Genomic DNA, 23,404 nt, shown 5'->3' with positions numbered 1-23,404 from the left:
CAGCCAAGGGCTGTGTCTGGACAGTGTTCCCCCAGCCAAGGGCTGTGTCTGGACAGTGTTCCCCCAGCTATGGGGGCTGTGTCTGGACAGTGTTCCCCCAGCCAAGGGCTGTGTCTCTGGGCAGGGAGCCAGGCAGGAGGGGGTTATTTCTGGAGACCTGGGGTTGCTAACGCTAATCTGATGCTAAGATGCTCTGATCCTGGCCTGGAGGAGCTATTTTAGACTGAGGGAGGAGCAACAGAAGGGAGGAAGAGAGTGGGAGTGGAGGACAAGAGTGGAGGACAAGTGACTGTGTTTGAGTTGAACCATCATACTCTCACCCTTTATCTCTCCATCATACTCTCACCCTTTATCTCTCCATCATACTCTCACCCTTTATCTCTCCATCATACTCTCACCCTTTATCTCTCCATCATACTCTCACCCTTTATCTCTCCATCATACACTCCCTCTCACCCTTTCTCTCCCTCTGTCCCCCCTCCTCTCCTCTCGCTTTGTCTTCTCTCTATCTCTCCTCACTGTTCTTGAACGATTACAACATCTACAACGCAGAATGCAGTCACTGCACACATTCACTACACACAGAGAGATAGACACACACACACACAGGTACTAGAGACACTTGCACTAAGCCTACAGTGCAAGCATTCCAGGGGACATGCAGCAACCTGTAACTTATTTTCTCTAAGGGGGGAGGCAGGGAGGAGGGGGAGGAGAGAGAAGAGGTGTAACCACTCCTCCACAGCCTATTATGACACCTTGACCATAACTTTCCCTCCCTCCCTCCCTCCCTCCCTCCTCTCTTTCTGTAGCAGTGAACTGTGGTTGACCCCACACATGGTCATTGGGAGGAAGGAGGAGGGGAGAGAAAGTATAGTTGAATAGAAAGTATATATGTGGACTGTGAACTCATAATGACCCCCCCCCCCCTGTAGTCATAGCGACCATGCGTGACCTGAAGCGTAAGGAGAAGCTGGTGGAGGCAGCGGGGGAGGCGTACGGACGCACGCTGACCCTGGCCACGCTGGACGTCTGCACGGACCAGTCAGTCACAGACTGTATCAACAGCATCAAGGGACGCCATGTGGACGTGCTCAGTAAGTCACACATACACACCATACACACACCATACACACACCATACACACACCATACACACACTATACACACACTATACACACACCATACACACACCATACACACACCATACACACCATACACACCATACACACCATACACACACTATACACACACTATACACACACCATACACACACCATACACACACCATACACACCATACACACCATACACACACCATACACACACCATACACACCATACACACCATACACACACCATACACACACCATACACACACCATACAAACACCATACACTTGCTTGCTTGTAGTCCAGCGAGGCCGATGATGACGTCCACTTCTGACTTTAACGGTGAATTCTCTGGTGGCTGTATAGTCCTATCCTGGATCCACAGGTCTTGTCACAGGTGGGACATGTGTATGTAATAGTGGTGGTACCAGCAACCTTGGTTGTGTTTCTTTTATGCCTTCTTTCCTGCCTGTCCTGTCTCCTGCCTGTCCTGTCTCCTGCCTGTCCTGTCTCCTGCCTGTCCTGTCTCCTGGCTGTCCTGTCTCCTGGCTGTCCTGTCTCCTGGCTGTCCTGTCTCCTGGCTGTCCTGTCTCCTGCCTGTCCTGTCTCCTGCCTGTCCTGTCTCCTGGCTGTCCTGTCTCCTGGCTGTCCTGTCTCCTGCCTGTCCTGTCTTCTGGCTGTCCTGTCTCCTGGCTGTCCTGTCTCCTGGCTGTCCTGTCTCCTGCCTGTCCTGCCTGTCCTGTCTCCTGGCTGTCCTGTCTCCTGGCTGTCCTGTCTCCTGCCTGTCCTGTCTCCTGCCTGTCCTGTCTCCTGGCTGTCCTGTCTCCTGCCTGTCCTGCCTGTCCTGTCTCCTGCCTGTCCTGTCTCCTGGCTGTCCTGTCTCATGGCTGTCCTGTCTCCTGGCTGTCCTGTCTCCTGGCTGTCCTGTCTCCTGCCTGTCCTGTCTCCTGGCTGTCCTGTCCTCCTCCAGTGCTTTCGTCCCGTCTTGGCACATCTGACACCAGGTGTTACGGTCAGCAGCCCTCCAGGTCCCCAGGTCTGATTTTACAGTTCTTTAGCGCTGTTTTTATTTGATCTTTATAGCGCTTCTTCTGCCCCCCAGCAGAGCATTGGCCTTGGGCGAGCTGGCCATACAGCACTTTGTGAGGCAGCCGATTGAGGGGAATCCTTATAACGTGCCCCAGCCTTCGTAGCTGATGGTGGGTGATGGTGGCCTCAATGCTCTTACAGCCTGCTTTCCTGAGGATCTCAATGTGTGGCCACGGTCACGCCAAATGGTTCCTAGCATGCGCTGGAGACAGTGGATGTGAAAATGCTCCAGGGACTTCACATGGCGGCTGTAAGTGACCCAGGCTTCACAACTGTAGAGAAGGGTGGTGATGCAAACGGCTTGATACACAGAGACTTTTGTATGGAGATATAAGTTCTTGTTTTGAAAGACCCGGCGCCTGAATCTCCCAAAGGCAGCTGACGCTTGTTGGATTCTGTTCTGGACCTCATCGTCGATGTTATTGTCCTCTGAGAGGATGCTCCCCAGGTATTTGAATGATGGTACTACAGATGGATGCTTATCAGTGATGCTGAAGATGGGTGGAGTGGATGGGATGTTGTTGCTCCACTGACAGACTACCTCTGTTTTGGTGATGTTGATAGTCAGCCCCATCCTGCTGTAAGCCTTCACAGCTGCATCCAGGACAGCCTGGAGGTCTTGTCGAGTGTGAGCCATAAGAGCGCAGTCATCTGCATACTGCAGCTCGAGGACCCTCACTCTGTGCAGCTTGGTGGTTGCTTCCAGCCTCCTGATGTTGAAGAGATTGCCATCTAGCCTATAGACCACTGTCACCACGCTTTTGTCCTCAACTTCCTTATGTTGAAGTTGGGTGACGCATAGGAGGAAGATGTTAAGGGGATCAGATGGCTGAGCGGTTAGGGAGTCGGACTATCAATCAGAAGGTTGTTGGTTCGATTCCCGGCTGTGCAAAATGTTGATGTGTCCTTGGGCAAGGCACTTCACCCTGCTTGCCTCGGGGGGGATGTCCCCGTGCTTACTGTAAGTCGCTCTGGATAAGAGCGTCTGCTAAATGACTAAATGTAAATGTTAAAGAGCACTGGTGCTAGTACACACCCCTGCCTGACCCCTGTGCACACAGGGAAGGAGGCAGACTCTGGTCCTGCTATTGTCACTCTAGCATTCATACCATCATGAAACTGACAGAGGATGTTGACAAACTTGCTAGGGCATCCAAACCGGATGCACAGTAGGTCCACAGTAGGTCTCTCTGCACAGTTTCGAAGCCTTTGGAGAGTTGCTCTTGATGTTGCTCCTTGCACTTGTTCTGAAGTTGCCTGGCTGTGAAGACCATGTCGACTGTACTCCTGTTCTTTCTAAAGCCACACTGTGATTCTGGGAGCAGTGACTCTGTGATGTTGTTGAGTAGCCTCTGCAGCAACACCTTGGCCAGGACCTTACCAGCAACAGCAAGGAATGATATACCCTGTGGTTCCCACATGTGGTCTTGTCACCTTTGTTCTTGTATATGGTGACAATTTTGGCATCTCTCCATTGCTGTGGGATGTTTTCATCAGCCCATACTTTAATGATGTGTTGATGCAGCGCTCTTGTACCGAGGTAACCACCCTGTTTTGGCAGTTCTGCAGGGATATTGTCAATGCCCAGAGACTTGTTGTGTTTCAGGGAGCGGATGGCTGACAGAACCTCCAGGAAGGTCGGAGGCTGGTTAAGGTTGTCAATCGGTGGAAGTTCAGGCAGTTGATCCAGGATGGTGTGATCTGCTTCAGAGTCCTGATGAATCAGGGTATTAAAATGTTCAGCCCACCTCTCCAGTACACTGCTCTGGCCTTTTAAGACTCTGAGCCATCTGCTGTTTTCAGGGGTGTAATGCAGTGGTTTGTTGGGCCGTAGATAGATTTGACATACACACACACACACACACCATACACACACTCACACACACACCACACACACAGACTGTATCAACAGCATCAAGGACCGCCATGTAGACGTGCTCAGTAAGACACACACACACCATACACACACTCACACACACACACTATACAGACACACACCATACACACACTCACAAACACACCATACATACTCACTCTCACACACACATACACACACTTACACACACACACACACCATACACACACCATACACACACTTACACACCGTATCTCTGTGGTCTGCTAATAATAATGTTCTACATTATTGTTCTTATTCTACACACACAGATTCCAGAAATGAGACATGATGCTCTGTGTTGTTGTGCTGCCACCTGCTGGTCAACACTGTAAAACATCAGAAACACAAGTGGGCTGTGCTACTGCTCCCTCCCCCTTACCTCTTCTCCTTACCTCTCCCCCCCCCCTCCACAGTCAACAACGCGGGGATCGGTCTGGTGGGGCCTCTGGAGAGCATCCCCATGCAGGAGATGAAACAGGTGTTTGAGACCAACGTGTTCGGTGTGATCCGGATGATCAAGGAGGTGATGCCAGACATGAAGAAGAGGAGAGGAGGCCACATCATCGTGATCAGCAGTGTGATGGGCCTACAAGGTAGGGAGGAGGAGGGAGGTGAGGGAGGAGAGAAGGGAGGGGGGGGGTAGAGAGGAGGGGAGCAGGATAGGATGAGACAAGTTTCATTTGTGTGTGCAGGGGTGGTGTTTAACGATGTGTATGCAGCGTCTAAGTTTGCAATTGAGGGCTTCTGTGAGAGTTTGGCTGTGCAGCTGCTCAAGTTCAACGTCACGTAAGTACGACTACAACTTCCACAATGCACTGCTCCTACACTTACCTGCATGCCCCTGTCCACTGCTCCTACACTTACCAGCATGCCCCTGTCCACTGCTCCTACACTTACCAGCATGCCCCTGTCCACTGCTCCTACACTTACCAGCATGCCCGTCCCCTGCTCCTACACTTACCAGCATGCCCCTGTCCACTGCCTCAGGCTTATCAAGTCCCTCAAGTCTTCTTCTAATTTCCTTATCTCTGGTTCCTCCCCCCCCCCCCCCCTCCAGCATGTCCATGATCGAGCCAGGCCCAGTGCATACAGAGTTTGAGGCTAAGATGATTGAGGATGTTCGTCAGAAGGAGTTTCCAGGAGCAGATGCAGACACAGTAAACTACTTCAAGAACGTGTACCTGCCCTCCTCCCTCGACATCTTCCAGACCCTGGGGCAGAACCCCGATGACATCGGCAGGGTAGGTCACAACCAGCCAGCCAGTTACAACCAGTCAGTCACAACCAGCCAGCCAGCCACAACCAGCCAGTCAGTCACAACCAGCCAGTCACAACCAGCCCTCCAGTCACAACCAGCCAGTCACAACCAGCCAGCCAGTCACAACCAGTCAGCAAGTCAGCCAGCCAGTCACAACCAGCTAGCCAGTCACAACCAGTCAGTCACAACCAGCCAGTCAGTCACAACCAGCCCGCCGGTCTCAGCCAGTCACAACCAACCAGCCAGTCACAACCAGCCGATCACAACCAGTCAGTCACAACCAGTCAGTCACAACCAGCCAGCCAGTCACAACCAGCCAGCCAGCCAGCCACAACCAGCCAGTCACAACCAGTCAGCCAGCTACAACCATTCAGCCAGTCACAACCAGCCAGTCACAACCAGCCAGCCAGTCACAACCAGCCAGCCAGTCACAACCAGTCAGCCAGTTACAACCAGCCAGTCACAACCAGCCAGCCAGTCACAACCAGCCAGCCAGTCACAAGCAGCCACAACCAGCCAGCCATCAGTGTGTTTCTGCCTGTTTACCTGAGTGTTCCTGACCTGCAGGTGACCCAGAAGGTGATAGAGTCGGACAGTCCCCGCTTCAGGAACATGACCAACCCCCTGTACACTCCCATCGTGGCCTTGAAGTACGCAGATGAGACAGGGGGCCTGTCAGTCAAGGCCTTCTACCACATGCTGTTCAACCTGGGTCCCCTCATGCACATCAGCATGAAGGCCATGCAGTACCTCACCTGTGGCTGTCTGAGGGGCCGAGCTGTGGCCCCACACTGACACATATACACACACTGACACACACACACTGACACATATACACACACTGACACACACACACTGACACATACACACACTGACACACACACACTGACACATATACACACACTGACACACACTGACACACACACACTGACACACTGACACATATACACACACTGACACACACTGACACATATACACACTGACACACACACACACACACGTATACACACACTGACACACACACACTCTGATACACATACACACACACTGACTCACACACACTGACCAACCCACACACTGATACACACACACAGATACAAACACACTCACACTCTGATACACATTTACACACACGCAGACATGCATACACAGTAAATATAAAGTATAGATGCACACACTCTTGAACTGCTGCCATACTTTGGACTTTAGATCTATATCACCCTGGAGAAGGATGATGAATGATGCAAAGACAGAGTGAAACACTTCACCAATCATGAAGGACATTCAATAAATCTATGTCTAGATTAAAGTCAATAGCTTAATCACTGTTTCTGTTTTTGTCCCAAAGGGTGTTGTACCTACACACACATCCCGCCTGCCCCCACACACACACACGCACACACACACACACGCACACACACCCACATCTGAATCAGGACTCAGGGTTATAACTGACATACAATGGGTTTTATTCCTTTTTGGTTATTTTCTGCAGTTATACATTTTCCTCTGTAACAACCTTTTCTTACAAAGTCCCAAAAACTGAAAAGTTCAAATACAATCAAGTCTACACATCTAGCACATGCATGGAAGACCCCAGTGGCTCGGGTGAGGGTGGTGTGATTCTTCTATGGTGTTAGTGTAACAGGAGCTCTCAGCTAACATCTTTAAACCCACAGAGGAAGAACGAAGGGATTATAAAACCAAACAAAGAAAGATAATGATAATAATAATAATGGGTGAGGAGGAGAGGTGGTGGGGGGAGGGTTAGTGGGGGACTGGGGAGGAGGAGAGGGGAGAGGAAGGGAGGAAGGAAGAGGGAGGGAGGAAGGAAGGAGGGAGGAAGAGGGAGGGAGGGAGGGAGGGAGGGAGGGAGGGAGGGAGGGAGGGAGGGAGGGAGGGAGGGAGGGAGGGAGGGAGGGAGGGAGGGAGGGGGAGGGAGGCTCAGCTTGAGGTATAGGAAGATTGAAGAGAAGTGTGTGCGTGTCAGTTATGTTCAGTAGTGTGTGTGTGTGTGTGTGTTTAAAGTACTGATGTGTGTGTGTCTTTGTGAAGATATAACGGTGTGTGTCACAGGTGTTTGTGTGTAAAAATAAGTCCCTACAGTTGAGGTGTGCGTGTATCTGTGTGTGTGTGTGTGAAAATGTGTTGTGTGAACACGATGTGTATATGGTGTGTGTATGGTATATATGTACATGTGTGTGTATGGTATGTGTATGTATGTGTGTGTGTGCATGTGTGAGTGTATATGTGTGCGTGTTCCTCAGGTGTTAGAGTGAACACTGTCAGGTGCCCCTGGGGGAGGGGGGGTGAGGGGGGTGGGGTCAGTATCGTCCAGCCAACCACTGTTCACCTGGAGACAGAGGAAGATAGGGTTACCATGGAGACAAGGACACACTATACACAGGAGACTGCCTTAGGAACATCTGGAGACGGGGTTGTCATGGCTACAGGCCTGACGACTGTGTTGTCATGATTACTAACCTGGAGACAGTGGTCATGGCCTGGAAGGTCTTCATAGTCTCCCCTCTGGAGTATAGCACTGGGCTGGGTATCCACCTACACATACACACATACAATTCATTCAACATACTTTAAAGATCACAGGAAAGGAGAAGAAGACAGGTGGAGGAGGGGAGAGGGTTTGGTTGTGTGTGTAACGGTGTTCTACCTGTGAACGAGTGGGTAGAAGTGTGGGTCAGGTTGTTTTGAATGTAAACTGTCAACCAGCACCCCTGTGTGTGTGTCTGGTGTGTGTGGCTGAGCTGGGTGTGGCTGTGTGTGTCTGGTGTGTGTAGCTGAGCTGGGTGTGGCTGTGTGTGTCTGGTGTGTGTAGCTGAGCTGGGTGTGGCTGTGTGTGTCTGGTGTGTGTACCTGAGCTGGGTGTGGCAGGGGAGTTGTCCTGGCTGTGCAGGGAGGAGACGGACGCGGCGTCTACAGCTGTCTTCACAGCATACAGATTGGCCTCCTCCTGGAACTTCCCGATGTTCTTCTTGTAGCGGATCCTCTTGTTCCCAAACCAGTTAGACACCTGGGGGCAAACCACGTCTCCTAGGTTACCACATCTCCTAGGTTATCAAGTCTCCTAAGTTACATTGTCTCCTAGGTTACCACGTTTCTTAGGTTACCATGTCTCCTAGGTTACATCAACTCTTAGGTTACATCATCTCCTAGGCAACTGTCTCCTAGGTAATATTATCTCCTAGGTAACCATGTCTCCTTGGTAACCATGGATGGCCCCAGTCCAGGTGTCTATGATGTCAAGGCCGTAGTGATTGGATCCCCCAGGTCATGTTGGTTTACATTTACATTTAGTCATTTAGCAGACGCTCTTATCCAGAGCGCCTTACAGTAAGTACAGGGACATTCCCCCGAGGCAAGTAGGGTGAGGTGCCTTGCCCAAGGACACATCATCATTTGACACGGCCAGGAATCGAACTGGCAACCTTCAGATTACTAGCCCGACTCCCTAACCGCTCAGCCACCTGACTCCCACCTGACTTACCAGGGAGACAGTGAGGCAGGTTACCAGGGAGACAGTGAGGCAGGTTACCTGGGAGACGGTGAGGCAGGTTACCTGGGAGACAGTGAGGCAGGTTACCTTGGAGACAGTGAGGCAGGTTACCTGGGAGACAGTGAGGCAGGTTACCTGGGAGACGGTGATGCTGCACTTCTTGGCCAGCTCCTCCTTGGCCTCCTCACTGGGGTAGGGGTTAGACAGGTGGGAGTAGAAGTACTCATTCAGGACCTCTGTGGCCTGCTTGTTGAAGTTACGACGTTTCCTCCTACAAACACACACACATCACACACACACACCGACCACACATACCAGATATACACACACACACCGACCACACATACCAGATATACACACATACCAGATATACACATATACCAGATATACACTCACACCAGATATAAACACACACACCAGATATACACACACAAACCAGATATACACACAAACCAGATATACACACACACCACATATACACACACACCACAAATACACACACACCAGATATACACACACACCAGATATACACACACACCACATATACACACACACCACAAATACACACACACCAGATATACACACAGATGTTCTCAGTTAGTTCAGCACCAAATAGTAAAATGTTATTTATGTACATACAACCCCCCCTTCACACACACACACACACACACACACCCACTCCACACACACACACACCTACCTGGCGTCGAGGAAGCGAGACCTGAGGATCATGACGGCCTCGCAGGTGCTCTGCTTCAGCTGCATCTGGATGGAGGAGAACTTGCGGTGGATGATGCCCACCATGCGCTCAATCTCCTTGGGGGAGATGGGACGTGTCCGAGACTGCTCCCTCAGCAGGTTCATCACATGGTTGGTGAACTCACTGCAGGCCTGCACACACAGTAACACATCACATGGTTGGTGAACTCACTGCAGGCCTGTGTGTGTATATGAGTGTGTGTGTGTGTGTATGTGTGTGTACCTGCTCATATTTCTCGAGCTCAGAGTGGTAGATCTGTCTGATCTGGGCCAGCTTAGCTCTGTAGTCGGAGTGCTCGATGCTTCCGTCGCTAGGCGACCCTCCTCCTCCTGCTGCTGCTGCCGCCGCCGCTGCTGCTGCTGAAGCCCCGCCCTTCTCCGGCCCGGACACGCCCTCTGCCAGGAGCATGTTGTCCAGCCGCATGATCTGAGGGTCCGGTGGGTCCTCCTCCTGTATCCCACGGATACTGAGGACTGGTGGAGGGGGAGGGCAGAGATGTGAGTCAAGGTTAGATACTGTAGGGACAGTGTAGTTGAGTTAGCAGTTCCACCTGTGTCCAGCAGAGGGCACCCAACCCCAGCAGACAGAACTTCCTCACGGGACCAGCTCTCCCAGACCCAGACCCAGGCTAGGCCAGACCATGACCAGACCCAGATCAGACCCAGACCAGGGCAGACCAGTACCAGAGCCAGACACAGACCAGACACAGGCCAGGCCAGACCGGTACCAGACCCAGGACCAGACCAGAACCAGGACCAGGCCAGACCAAACAAGACCAGACCCAGGACCAGACCCAGACCTTAAGTGTGCGTGGTGGTGAGGGGGCCGGGGGGGGTTGGTTGTATGGGATTCTGAGAATACAACACACAATCACATAAGAAAATTACCTACAGATTTTTGGGGGGAAAGAGGCGGGAGAATAGAGAGAGAGAGGTAACACTTGTGTGTCTGTGTTGCTATGGTAGCAGTTCCTGCTTTTCCTGGCATCTCCTGCCAAAAAGCAACACATACACACACACTTTCTCTCATACACACACTAACAATCTCACACACACTAACTTGCACACAGTGGTTAATTATGGCAGCTCCTAAGCAGCCAGTGAAAAATGAAAGCTCATTTGAGAGGTCATTAATTTGAACAGTTATGTAAATTAGGTGGCAATTACTGCCTGCTGCAGCCCCTTACCCGTTCATAAACACACACAGACACACACACACACACACACACAAGGACACACCAATATTTACACAATTCACAGCCTGAACTACTACTGCCAAACTAAATATTCTAGTCCAGAGTCAAGAACCTGGCTACCCAAATACAGTTCTGACTCCAGACCCAACCTGGCAACCCAAATACAGTTCTGACTCCAGACCCAACCTGGCAACCCAAACACAGTTCTGACTCCAGACCCAACCTGGAAACCCAAATACAGTTCTGACTCCACCTCAATTTCTTTATTTACAAACTACAAATTATGATATGACATGATTTCACTGGTCTACCACATTTGATCTGCTATGGTTCCATAGTTTAAAAAAACACCAGGTCAGACCAGACTACTCTGGACCTGGACCAGAACAGGGACCAGACACCTCATTGTGACAGATTAACCAGATTAAATTGAGTACTCAATCTGACTCACAGAGAGAAAGAGAGGGAGAGCAGGGGGAGAAGAGACGGAGAAAGACAGAGAGAGGGAAGAGAGAGTGAGTGTGAGAGAGAGAGAGAGAGAGAGAGAGAGAGAGAGAGAGAGAGAGAGAGAGAGAGAGAGAGAGAGAGAGAGAGAGAGAGAGAGGGAGGGAGAGGGGAGGGGAGAGGGAGGGAGATAGGGAGGGAGGGAGGGGACAGAATCTGGAGGAGCCAGGTCCCATTAGTTTTAATTAATCCATAATTAGTCTGGCTTACAGAGCAGCCTCCCATGCTAGTGAAACCCTACACACACACATAAAAACACACACACAGCTTTAACACCTCAGTATATCAGTCAGCATGTTGCCAGCAGCGCTAGGCCGCAGCAGGGACAGCGGGTGGCCACGGCACCCCAGCCAGTGAGAGGGCAGTGGGGAGGCCCTGTCCATATGACAGGCCCTGGGTGCTACTGGTGCTGATACTAGTGCTACTGGTGCTGATACTGGTGGTAACGGTAGTACTGGTGCTGATACTGGTGGTACTGGAGCTACTGGTGCTGATACTGGTGCTGATACTGGTGCTGATACTGGTGCTGATACTGGTGATACTGGTGCTGATACTGGTGCTACTGGTGCTGATACTGGTGCTGATACTGGTGATACTGGTGCTGATATTGGTGATACTGGTGCTACTGGTGCTGATACTGGTACTACTGGTGCTGATACTAGTGCTGATACTGGTGATACTGGTGCTACTGGTGCTGATACTGGTACTACTGGTGCTGATACTGGTGATACTGGTGCTACTGGTGCTGATACTGGTACTACTGGTGCTGATACTAGTGCTGATACTGGTGATACTGGTGCTGATACTGGTGCTACTGGTGCTGATACTGCTGATACTGGTAATACTGGTGCTGATACTGGTGCTGATACTGGTACTACTGGTGCTGATACTAGTGCTGATACTGGTGATACTGGTGCTGATACTGGTGCTACTGGTGCTGATACTGGTGATACTGGTGCTGATACTGGTGCTACTGGTGCTGATACTGCTGATACTGGTAATACTGGTGCTGATACTGGTGCTGATACTGGTGCTGATACTGGTGCTGATACTAGTGCTGATACTGGTGCTGATACTGGTGCTGATACTGGTGCTGATACTGGTGATACTGGTGCTGATACTGAGTTCATCATCGGCAGGAAGCTCCCAGCCCTACAGGACACCTACCACACACGTTGCCTCAGGAAAGCCGGCAGGATTCTAAGAGACTGTTCCCATCCTTCAGTCTCTTTACCCCGTTGCCTTCTGGCAGGCGTTACCGCAGCATCCGGTAGCGCACATGCAGACTGGACAACAGTTTCTACCCAAGGGCCATCAGGCTTCTGAATGGACACTGATATGGACATTGATTTACTGCACACTAGTCACTTATACACTTTAACTTTCAGCTACTGGTTGCACTATCAGTAACATTGCTCCTGTATGGTCATTGACTTAGTCACTGATCTGCAAATTTGCACTATTGTACTGTACTCCACTTAGGTTAGAATAGGTTATAGGGTTGAAACAGGTTTTATGTGCATTTAGGGGTTAGTATACTGTACTATTTATTGTTATCCGTAATTTAGGAAGTTTTAGTATTAGGGTTAGTATAGTCGATTATTTATTGCTATCTGTATATTTAGGAAGTTTCACTTATTTAAGCTCAGCATAGATGTAAATTATGTTCCGTGTACTTATATGTTATGTTATGCCAGGTGCTTGCGTTGTCTTGTTTTAAGAATTTCAGTGCCCAGTCTAACCTTGTGTTGTTCTGTGTACCTGACAAATAAAAGACTTGAACTTGAACTATTGGTGCTACTGGTGCTGATACTGGTGCTACTGGTGATACTGGTGCTAATATTGTTTACTGGGAAAACAGAAGGTCAGTTTGCTTGCTAATCCTTCACCATGCGCAACACACACATACATACACAGCAAGCTACATACAGGCACTAGAGGTCCTCCCCTCCTACACACAACCAACCACAAGACACACAAACACAAGAACATAAACAGAGAGGAGGGAGAGGGAAGGAGACGGGGTGAAAGGGATTCTTCACTATGAAAGACATCAAGTAAATACCACTGCTGTTACCTAGGCAACCATAATCCCCGCCCCTTTTACTCTCATGGCCAATAGGGTGCGAGTGACAGGGTGATTGACAGGTCTAAACCGGAGACATACAATTATACCTTCTATCATTATGAAAGGAGAAATTAGGGAGAAAGGGAGGGAGGGAGACAGGGAGGGAGGGAGGGAGAGAGAAATGGAGGGGGAGAGAGAGGGAGGAAGAGATGGAGGGGGAGATGGGAGAGAGAGATAGAGGGGGAGATGGAGGGGGAAATGGAGGTCTGTTAGCAGTGTGCTGATTGGTGCACTCACCTGTCTTTTCTTTGATCTCACACAGAACACTGAAGAGGGCGGGCTTCATCCTATGACAGTTCAACGCATGCTTCCTGTTAGGGGAGGGGGGACAACAAAGTCAACAAAGTTAGTCAAACTGATATAGCTCTAAGTGAGTTAAACCCACACCATCACTTACACACACCACCAAAACTCTTGCACACACCACATAAACTCTTACACACTCACCACATGCACTCTCACGTACATACAGTCAGTGTTAGTGGCTAGACCTGTTAAAGACTGCAGGTTAAGCAGGTTTGAGCACATAACTACCCCATTTACCTGAACCAGGCAACACCAACCCACCCTGACAAACCTGGCAACCTTAAACCTGGCAACCCTAACAAACCTGGCAACCCCCACTGGGATGGAGTTACATGGTACATGTATGTTTGTCAGTAAAGAGAAATCTGTGGATCTTAATCTCCCCTCTCTTTATTTACCTATCCATCCACTATTCAGCCTGTCTATCAAACCATCAATTTATCTATCATCTATTTATATACCCCCTCTCCCTTATAAAGTATATATGTAAACATACTTTATAATATTCTTTAGTAGTAGTTTGACAGTTGCACTTCTTATGTCACTGTGACGTCTTCATAGAGCTGCTAGCTCAACGTTGTTCCTGCGTCCAGCACAGACAAACAGCGTAAACACTATGGTAATGCTGTGGCGTCTCAGTGCCTTTGGTGTGTGTGTGTGTGTGTGTGTGTGTCAGGGTCATTATTTCGGAGAGCTATTTACAGACCGCGAGGGGGTCAAACGGTGTGATATTCGATCCGAGATTCTCTCACTCGCAGGCAGATAAGCAGGTTCCCGCCCCAACCCCCTCGCACGCGCCCACAGCCCCGACCCCCAAATGGCCATCTCCATTTCTACAGCAGCCCCTCCCCCCGCTCTTTCTTCGGTCCTTTGTCGTTATTCTCCGTTAATGACGTGATGACCGATCAATCTCACGTGGCTCCGCAAACTCGTTTTGGTTAATTAGTCCGTCGGGCTGTGCTCGTGAAAGTTGGGAGTGTTTATACAGAGAGTAAGTGAGAAACAGAGAGAAAAAGAGAGGGAGAGAGAGGAGCGTTGACTGTCTGAATATTACTGTAAGAAATATATGGAAAGTTTTAGCCCCGGTGCTAGGTCAGTGTTTGTATATGTGTGTGTGTGCCCGTCACCCGCCCCGTTGAAGTACAGGTAAACACAAACATGGCAGCCCGGTAGTAAACAAACCGGCGCCCCTCCGCGAGCCTCGTCCCTCTAACCATATAACTATTAATTACAGCACGCGGAATTAACGAGCTGGGCTATAATGTGCCTGCATGCTACCCTGGGACTGAGGGCGCAGGCCGTGTTTGTGTGACTGTGTGTGTGTTTCAGGCTAAACGTGGTTCTGTTCTACACCTGAAAATGAACCCAAAACCAGCGTCTAATACCACACTCTTTACATACACTCACTCTATACACACACCCTCCCTGTGCCTCCCCGTGCCCGGGTCACCTGGCCTGGGCTTCATCCAGACTCTCGTCCGTGATGGCCATGATCTGCTGAAGGATGTCCCCGATGTCCTGCTGGCCCGGCTGGCCGAGGGAATGCTGCTTCCGGGCGGCCTCGTGTTCCACCATGTCCCCCTGCATCCCCGACAGTCCGGCGAGACCCGACATCAGGCGGGCCTGCTCCTCCATGCCCGGGAGAAAAATCTCGCCGTTTTTGCGACCAAACTAGGGGGAGGAAAGTGTCCTGTTCCCCGGTGTGGAGGGTGAGGAGGAGGAGGGGGGGGGAGAATCCTTCACAAAGCCAGTAGCTGGTGGCCTTTATCTGGACCTGAACAGACCAAGTGCTTCAAAGTAACCACCACCGGGATACCGTGACCTAACGGGCAGCAATGTGGTCGCTACAACCGCTGCCAACGCATCGCTCTTCCTGCCCGACAGGCGCGAGGTCTTACCGTGTTAACAATTTACTTGTCAAAGTAAAGACCAGTTCGTGAACCGTCGGGGCGTCACTAAAACACCGTCCGTCTTCTTTGGCATAAAAACCCACCGTTGTACAGATGTGCACTGGTCTTTTGTATTCCGAAATAGAGGCGTGTGCAGTCCGGGGTTGTCCTCCGGTTGAGACCGAGCGTTAAGAAGAAAGAAAAAAGCCTAGAAAGAAAAACGAGAAAGAGAGGTAGAGCGGAGAAAAAGAGAGGTAGAGAAACGGTCAGCTAAATGTGGGGGGAGGGTGCACGAGCGGGGACGGTGCCTGCGAGGGAAGGAAAATGGCAACAATTCGACCAGCTCGGTACGATCTTAACTCCTCTCCGGTGGACCGGGGGACGCTCCGGCCTATATCCACACTGTGTCTCGGTGAAAGACACGGTATTGCAGCCAGCCCAAAACTGAACCATATCCCGGTGTTGTGAACAATAAAAACTGGGGCTGGTTAGCGGTGGTCGACCAATAAAGCCCAACGTGACAGATACCAAGCTGTTCCCGTCCCCGCTCTCCGGGAAATACTGGGCTGCTTGGGCGGTAGGGAAAAAAGTCAAATACCAGAAAGAATAAAAAGCTAAAATGAATAAACTCCCTTGGCTGGGCACGGCTCGGCCTGGCTTCGTTCTCGACCCGCGTGAAAGGTTTATTTTCCTCTCTTCCGTTCGTCTCTTTCTTTCTTTCTTCGCTCTCTGTGCGTGTCCCTCGCCAAGCCCGCGTCTCCCTGCGCTTACACATTCAACGTCCAACACGGCAGTCTCTCGAACGCCCCCCCCCCCCTCCGCGGGCCTCCTCCACGGCGCTACGTCACCGTGTCCCGGGGGAAGCTGCAGTTACGCACCGGACCGCGGAGGGGCGAGCTTCCCGGAACCATGGAAACCGTGTTGTTGATACGCTGATGTCTCGTCGTCAGACACAGAATGTAGGCCTCGAGCTACTATGAACTCTGCTGAACACACATCAGGACCGGCCCTTGAGTTTTGGGGGCCATAAAAAATTTTTTATATGGGGTCCTTTAGATTTTTTACAAATTGGGGGGTAGCCCGAACCAATCGCAGGGCCTAAACAAATGTTTGGTTTGTTCACTAGTAATCAGAAGGTTGCCGGATCGATTCCCCGCCGTGCAAAATTACGTTGTGTCCTTGGGCAAGGCACTTCACCCTACTTGCCTCGGGGGGAATGTCCCTGTACTTACTGTAAGTCGCTCTGGAAAAGAGCGTCTGCTAAATGACTAAATGTAAATGTTTACTGGGTTGGGCCGGCCCTGACACACATACACACACTTCACACAGGTTGAGTATTGTTGAGTGTGTGAGGATGTGTGAGTGCATGTGTACATTCATGGCTTGGTGGCAGAGTATGTTCATTTTCATTGCATATCATTAGCATGTTCACAATGCACCAATCACAGAGAGCTTTCATCTCTGACCCCATGGTTTCTATGCATAGTGCTAATGAGCACAGACCATTTCTACAGCTTGATGTGTGTGTGTTAGTGAGTAAATGAGTGAGTGTGTGTATGTGTGTGAGAATCATGTTTAAATGTACACACTTGAAAATACACAAACATACAGATTTTGTGTGTGTGTAAGACAGACCTTATCTTCCTGTGTTGCAAGAAAAACAGTAATCCATACAGCCACTGTAACCCAGGACCGCACACAGCCACTGTAACCCAGGACCGCACACAGCCACTGTAACCCAGGACCGCACACAGCCACTGTAACCCAGGACCGCATACAGCCACTGTAACCCAGGACTGCATACAGCCACTGTAACCCTGTACTTACTGTAAGTCGCTCTGGATAAGAGCGTCTGCTAAATGACTAAATGTAACCCAGGACTGGATACAGCCACTGTAACCCAGGACTGTCTGGTGTGTCTCCTCCTCTCTCACACCCCCCTCCTCCCCCCATCTCCTCTCTCTCCCCTCCCCCTCTCTCGCCAGCTCCAGCCGTCAATCACCCTGAAAGGGGGCGGGTTAATGTCCCAGAGTTTTACTTCGCCCTCCCCCCCTTGCCATGGAAACCAAGCTGCCAATCACCAGTCCAGCTGTCTGACCGGCATTCCCAGCCACACACAGATTCACTCACTCCAACACACACACACATTACACACACTGTTAGATCAACACACATCCATACATATCAACACACACACTCTGTCCCAGGTCCCGGTAGGTTACCTCTGGTTGGTTCTCATTAATTTGCCAATCAGCCAATCAAATTAGAGCATTGACTACCCCCCGCCCCCCCCCCCCCCCCAACTGACACCGCTAGTGTTCTGCTCTGCATGTTGCCATGCCAACCGGGACCCAAGCACCCCTGAAATTCTCTCCAGGAGTGTGTGTGTTTGCCTCATTCCTCTTTTCCCTTAAGTCCCCTCCCCTCCTCGCCTCATTTCCATGTAAATGGGTTAGGACTAGGGTCTGCCTCTCACCACCCCCTCTGCCTGGGGAGTCCCCCTCCTCTCCTCTCTTCTGCCTGGGGGGTCACAGAGAGAGAGAGAGAGAATGTTTCGTTAGGAAACTCTCTCTCTCCCCCTCCCGTCTCTCTCCCTCTCTCGTGCATCCCAATTGCGTAAGCCGTGTTTTTCTTCGGTTCATGGTGAACCTGCCTACATGATGGCAGATTGACTACCCGGAGTCCCGAGACCAGTTTGAGCTTATAGCGTCATCTAGTGGTCATCTGACATATCGACCACTCATTCCAACGTCTGCGTCCTTCCAGAAGCCTGATGGGAATTGTGGTTGTTAGGGAATTTGCACTTCCTGGTTTGACGAGAAGAAAAAGCAGAAGTTATTTTCGTCTCTAAAAAGTTGTTTTCAACTAAGTTGTGTACCCGTCCGGTGTTTAGGTAGCACCAACGTCGCCATAGACGGGGTGAGTATCTGGCTATAACGTATTGTATAACCTCGTTTTTAACATAGAGATAAACAAGTTATTCGGGAAACGTACGCGAATATAGAAGCATAACTTTTCACCTCAACAATGGACCTGTTAATTTAACAAGGACAGAGGAGAATCCTGTTTGAAAATCACTATACGTGTTTGGGTCTAGTTATTCACTTAACTCTACACATGAAGTTAGGATATTGCCATGAACATTTACCAGTGGAACAACCTTTGTCGGACATTGTGTACACCTTTGCGTGAGTCATATTTGACAGGTCTCTGTCTAACCGACCTGCAGGTTCCTGGAAGAGGGTGGAGGAAATTATGCTATGTTCATTGTGTTTTTAAACATTTACATATCAATATGTAAAATACGTCCTCTTTTCCCCTCCCCCCTCTCCTCCAGATGTCTCTGATGGAGTCTCCTCCCGCGAGGCCGATCACAGCTGTGGCCTGGAGCTCCAACACCTCCACCTGTCCTCGAGACTTCACCCTGGTGAGGAGAAGGAGGAGGTGGCCAGGAAGTACAAATGTGTTGAATGTTGCTAATAATTTCTCTCCTCCCCTCCCCCCTCCCTTCTCTCATCTCCTCCTCCCCTCTCCTCCACTCTCCCCCTCCCCTCCTCCCCTCTCCCCCCTCCCCTCTCATATCCTCCACCTCTCTCCAGATAAGTATAGCAGAGGATGGAGCACCAGCTAACTTCTCTCGTGGAATCATGAAGTCTAGTTACTTCCTTTGTTACAGCAAGGTACACACACACACACACACACACACGATACACACCACACACAGATACACATTTCATTAGAGTGTGATATTCAGGTGTGTGTGATAATTAGGTAGGTGTGTGTGATATTCAAGTGTGTGTGTGATATTCAGGTGTGTGTGTGATATTCAGGTGTGTGTGATATTCAGGTGTGTGTGATATTCAGGTGTGTGTGTGATATTCAGGTTTGTGTGTGATTCAAGTGTGTGTGATATTCAGGTGTGTGTGATATTCAGGTGTGTGTGATATTCAGGTGTGTGTGATATTCAGGTGTGTGTGTGATATTCAGGTGTGTGTGTGATTCAGGTGTGTGTGATATTCAGGCGTGTGTTTGATATTCAAGTGTGTGTGTGATCTTCAGGTGTGTGTGTGATATTTAAGTGTGTGTGTGATATTCAGGTGTGTGTGATATTCAGGTGTGTGTGATATTCAGGTGTGTGTGATATTCAGGTTTGTTTGATATTCAGGTGTCTGTGTGATATTCAGGTGTGTGTGATATTCAGGTGTGTGTGATCTTCAGGTGTGTGTGATATTCAGGTGTGTGTGTGATATTCAGGTGTGTGTGATATTCAGGTGTGTGTGATCTTCAGGTGTGTGTGTGATATTCAGGTGTGTGTGATCTTCAGGTGTGTGTGTGATATTCAGGTGTGTGTGATCTTCAGGTGTGTGTGATCTTCAGGTGTGTGTGTGATTCAGGTGTGTGTGATATTCAGGTGTGTGTGTGATCTTCAGGTGTGTGTGATCTTCAGGTGTGTGTGATATTCAGGTGTGTGTGTGATATTCAGGTGTGTGTGTGATCTTCAGGTGTGTGTGATCTTCAGGTGTGTGTGTGATTCAGGTGTGTGTGATCTTCAGGTGTGTGTGATCTTCAGGTGTGTGTGATCTTCATGTTACAGGAGACTTCAGGGGGGCTGGTGGTGTGTGATATTCAGGTAATCTCAGACAAGGAGCCTCTTCCTCATGGTTACTGCTACATCCCTGAACACATGGAGCCCAGTGAGTACACACACACACCACACACACACTATACACATATCATAAACACACACACAAAGGACACCATACACACAGACACTATACACAACACAAACGTCATACACACACACACACACACACACACACCCAAACACACACCCACCATACACACCACACACATCATACACCCACACCATATACATCATACACACCACACACACAGTAAAGTGAGTATGTGTTTTCAGAGGCATCTGTGTTTAAGAAGAAGCGTGTGTGTGTCTATCTGGTCCCACTGGCCAGCGTGCACACAGCCGTACTGGACCTCCGCCTGACCGCCAAGAGCAGAATGATGCTGCAGCACTACACCTGCGCAGGGTACACACAAACACACACTCTTTACACACACACAGATAGAAACTGATATACAACCAAACAAACACAGTGTGTGTGTGTGTGTGCAGGGACATGAATGGTTATGTGTTGTGGTGTAAGAAGGGGCCGTTCAGAATCCCTGCTCCCCAGGCCAAGCCTCGCTCCCTCAGCCTCGACGTCCGGCAGCTGTCTCTGGACCCCCCGGCCTTGCCCCTGCGCCCCAGGTAACTACCCTAACTACTGCTTTCCTACCCCTAACTACCCCCCAGCCCTGTGCCCCAGGTAACTACCCTATCTACTGCCTTCCTACCCCTAACTACCCCCCAACCTTGCCCCTGCGCCCCAGGTAACTACCCTATCTACTGCCTTCCTACCCCTAACTACCCCCCAACCTTGCCCCTGCACCCCAGGTAACTACCCTATCTACTGCCTTCCTACCCCTAACTACCCCCCAACCTTGCCCCTGCGCCCCAGGTAACTACCCTATCTACCGCCTTCCTACCCATAACTACCCCCCAGCCTTGCCCCTGCGCCCCAGGTAACTACCCTATCTACCGCCTTCCTACCCCCCAGCCCTGCCCTCCAGGTAACTACCCCCTACCCACCAGCCCTGCCCCAGGTACCTAACCCATCTACCCCTAACTAACCCCAGGTAAACATCTGTCATTCATTGTTTATATAGCAACGCCCCGCCCCTGCCCCCTGGGAAGATCAGCCGTCGTCGTGGCACCCTGCAATCAGACGCCTCGGTGGAGAAAGATGGCGACAGTGGCCACATCTATGGCTACACAGGTAGGCATGTTTTACAGTGATGACATCACAGGTAGGCAATAGCATGTCTCACAGGGATGACATCACAGGTAGGCATGTCCCACAGTGATGATATGACAGGTAAGCATGTCTCACAGTGTTGACATCATGTGTAAACTCATAATAACCTCCCTCCCTCCCTCCCAGCCATAGATGGGGTCCCATTCTCTCTGCACCCCAGGTTTGAGACCCAGACTGGCAACATGGTAGGCTCCTGCTACTGTCCCTCATTATTCTGGACAAATTAGAGCTACACCTTTCACACTACTCCCTCGCCTCTATTCATTATATTCCTCTACACCAGGAGTCCCCAAACTTTTTTCTGCTAGGGCCAGTCATTTTTCCTTTCTTTAATATGGGGCTGGATCGGTCTGTAACAGAAAACTACATGGGCCGGAGTTACTACCAGTATTATTGTGGAGATTTTATTATGATTTTAAATGTATTTACTATGCTAGATTAGTTAATTATTTTGTTATGCACCGTATATCCGTACATATCAAGGGATATATAGCCTATTAAAAGAGCATTATTACTATCATAATAATCTTTTTTCATATTCATTGCTATTGAAATCAAAACATTTACTTACTTATGCATATTAATCAGTGTGAACTGTTAAAAAAAAACACCACCTCTCCCTATATTCCTCTCTCTATTTCTCTTGTTCTTGTCTCTAGAACTCTACAAACACTCAACTGACCAACATTCGTATCAAGTCTGTACAGGACATTGAAAATGAGGTATGTGTTTTATTTATGTGTGTGTTCATTTCAGTGTGTATTTTTAGTGTGTGGGTGTGTTTTTAGTGTGCTGTTGTTGTTGATAATGTTGTTGTTTACAGTACAACTATCCGTTCACTGTGGAGGAGACCACCGCCAGGAGGACACACCCCTCTCTCTCTACAGGAAGTACATCATAGGCCCTGACCCCTGACCCCCTGCTCAGCCAGCCTGCTCCTTGTCCTTCTACTCCCCCCTCGCCTTCTCTCCTCTGCTCTCCTCCTCTTCCTCCTGATGCACTGTCAGACAGACCTCTGATGAGGATGATGACAGTGCTGTCATACTTACATAACAGAATTATGAAAGTAAGCAGTTAAACAGAAATGTTATATATTTAAACATTGCGACCTGCCAGACATTCTATTTAAACATTCCATCCTGCCAGACATTCTATTTAAACATTCCATACTGGCAGACATTCTATTTAAACATTCCATACTGCCAGATGTTCTACATGTTCAGACTACTGCTGAGAACTACCTTGTACTTGAATGCTTGTAGTTGTGCATGAGTCTGCAAGCATATTTACTTGTGAAAGTACCATAGTATAAACAAAATTCACAACACAACTGCAGAGTCTCAGACCAATTTAAACTGTTCTCTACATCGTAGATTTTTATTTTAAGAAGACAACCCGTTCTTGTTGTACAGAACCCATTTTGTGTTTCAGACCTAACGTTACTGCTCGCTACTGGAACTTGTTGACATAGGTTGTGCATTTGACGTATGTGATGCGTGCATAGTGAATTGAAGTGGGCTATTCAAGTTAAGGTGGAAATGTCAGTAGGTCTTTTGTGCCAAGCGTAACTATTGGTGTTTCGGTCATGATGATTCTGACAATGTAAAAAAAAGTCATGATGAATTAAAGGCAACATGTAAATTGAAATTTGTAAGAATTTTAATAATCAATCAACGGTAGAAATATTTTGATATTTATTCATTTTTAATACTTTAGTTTAGTTTTAATACTTAATGTTTAGTTTTCATTGGTTTAGCGGCCCACCGTATTATTAAATGCTTATGTATAGGCTAGTTTGGGAATCTCTGCTTGTGTATGTCTTTGTGTTTGGAACGAACTCACGCTTATTTCTGCACGCTTTGGGTGTTCCTCTTTTCCCG

The 23,404-nt window shown here is 49.4% G+C and overlaps 3 protein-coding genes across 4 annotated transcripts in view; 2 read left to right on the top strand and 1 right to left on the bottom strand.

The window, feature by feature from the left end:
• LOC124481981 (retinol dehydrogenase 8-like) overlaps positions 1 to 6,192 on the top strand; it is an 11,056-nt gene extending 4,864 nt beyond the window's left edge. Inside the window, exons 2-6 of the mRNA XM_047042300.1 lie at positions 936 to 1,097; positions 4,508 to 4,687; positions 4,787 to 4,880; positions 5,152 to 5,335; positions 5,920 to 6,192. Of these exons, the coding sequence (XP_046898256.1) occupies positions 936 to 1,097; positions 4,508 to 4,687; positions 4,787 to 4,880; positions 5,152 to 5,335; positions 5,920 to 6,147 (848 nt within the window). The 3' untranslated portion in view covers positions 6,148 to 6,192. The remainder of the gene's footprint in view (positions 1 to 935; positions 1,098 to 4,507; positions 4,688 to 4,786; positions 4,881 to 5,151; positions 5,336 to 5,919) is intronic.
• A 1,346-nt stretch (positions 6,193 to 7,538) lies between these two features.
• LOC124482128 (pre-B-cell leukemia transcription factor 1-like) lies at positions 7,539 to 16,454 on the bottom strand. 2 transcript variants are annotated; one of them, XM_047042498.1, is made up of 9 exons: positions 15,786 to 16,454; positions 15,210 to 15,412; positions 13,691 to 13,764; positions 9,849 to 10,099; positions 9,567 to 9,757; positions 9,002 to 9,137; positions 8,227 to 8,383; positions 7,837 to 7,911; positions 7,539 to 7,705 (listed from the first exon to the last, which is right to left on the bottom strand). In XM_047042498.1, the coding sequence occupies exons 2-8, from the start codon at positions 15,392 to 15,394 to the stop codon at positions 7,868 to 7,870; spliced, it is 1,038 nt and encodes a 345-aa protein (XP_046898454.1). In that variant the 5' UTR covers positions 15,395 to 15,412; positions 15,786 to 16,454; the 3' UTR covers positions 7,539 to 7,705; positions 7,837 to 7,867. The 2 variants fall into 2 exon arrangements, with proteins under 2 accessions (XP_046898454.1, XP_046898455.1); XM_047042499.1 differs by lacking the exons at positions 15,210 to 15,412; positions 15,786 to 16,454 and adding an exon at positions 13,851 to 13,872.
• A 1,966-nt stretch (positions 16,455 to 18,420) lies between these two features.
• Positions 18,421 to 23,171, top strand: mvb12a (multivesicular body subunit 12A). The gene is made up of 10 exons (XM_047041723.1): positions 18,421 to 18,567; positions 18,986 to 19,075; positions 19,248 to 19,328; positions 20,243 to 20,342; positions 20,567 to 20,696; positions 20,783 to 20,917; positions 21,376 to 21,485; positions 21,651 to 21,709; positions 22,184 to 22,246; positions 22,348 to 23,171. Exons 2-10 carry the CDS (start codon positions 18,986 to 18,988, stop codon positions 22,423 to 22,425), a joined length of 846 nt encoding a protein of 281 aa, XP_046897679.1. The 5' UTR covers positions 18,421 to 18,567; the 3' UTR covers positions 22,426 to 23,171.
• Positions 23,172 to 23,404: the final 233 nt, after the last annotated feature.

The sequence above is a fragment of the Hypomesus transpacificus genome, chromosome 19 (assembly GCF_021917145.1).
Source record: "Hypomesus transpacificus isolate Combined female chromosome 19, fHypTra1, whole genome shotgun sequence".
NCBI lineage: Eukaryota > Metazoa > Chordata > Actinopteri > Osmeriformes > Osmeridae > Hypomesus > Hypomesus transpacificus.
This window is presented reverse-complemented; position numbering and strand designations above follow the sequence as displayed.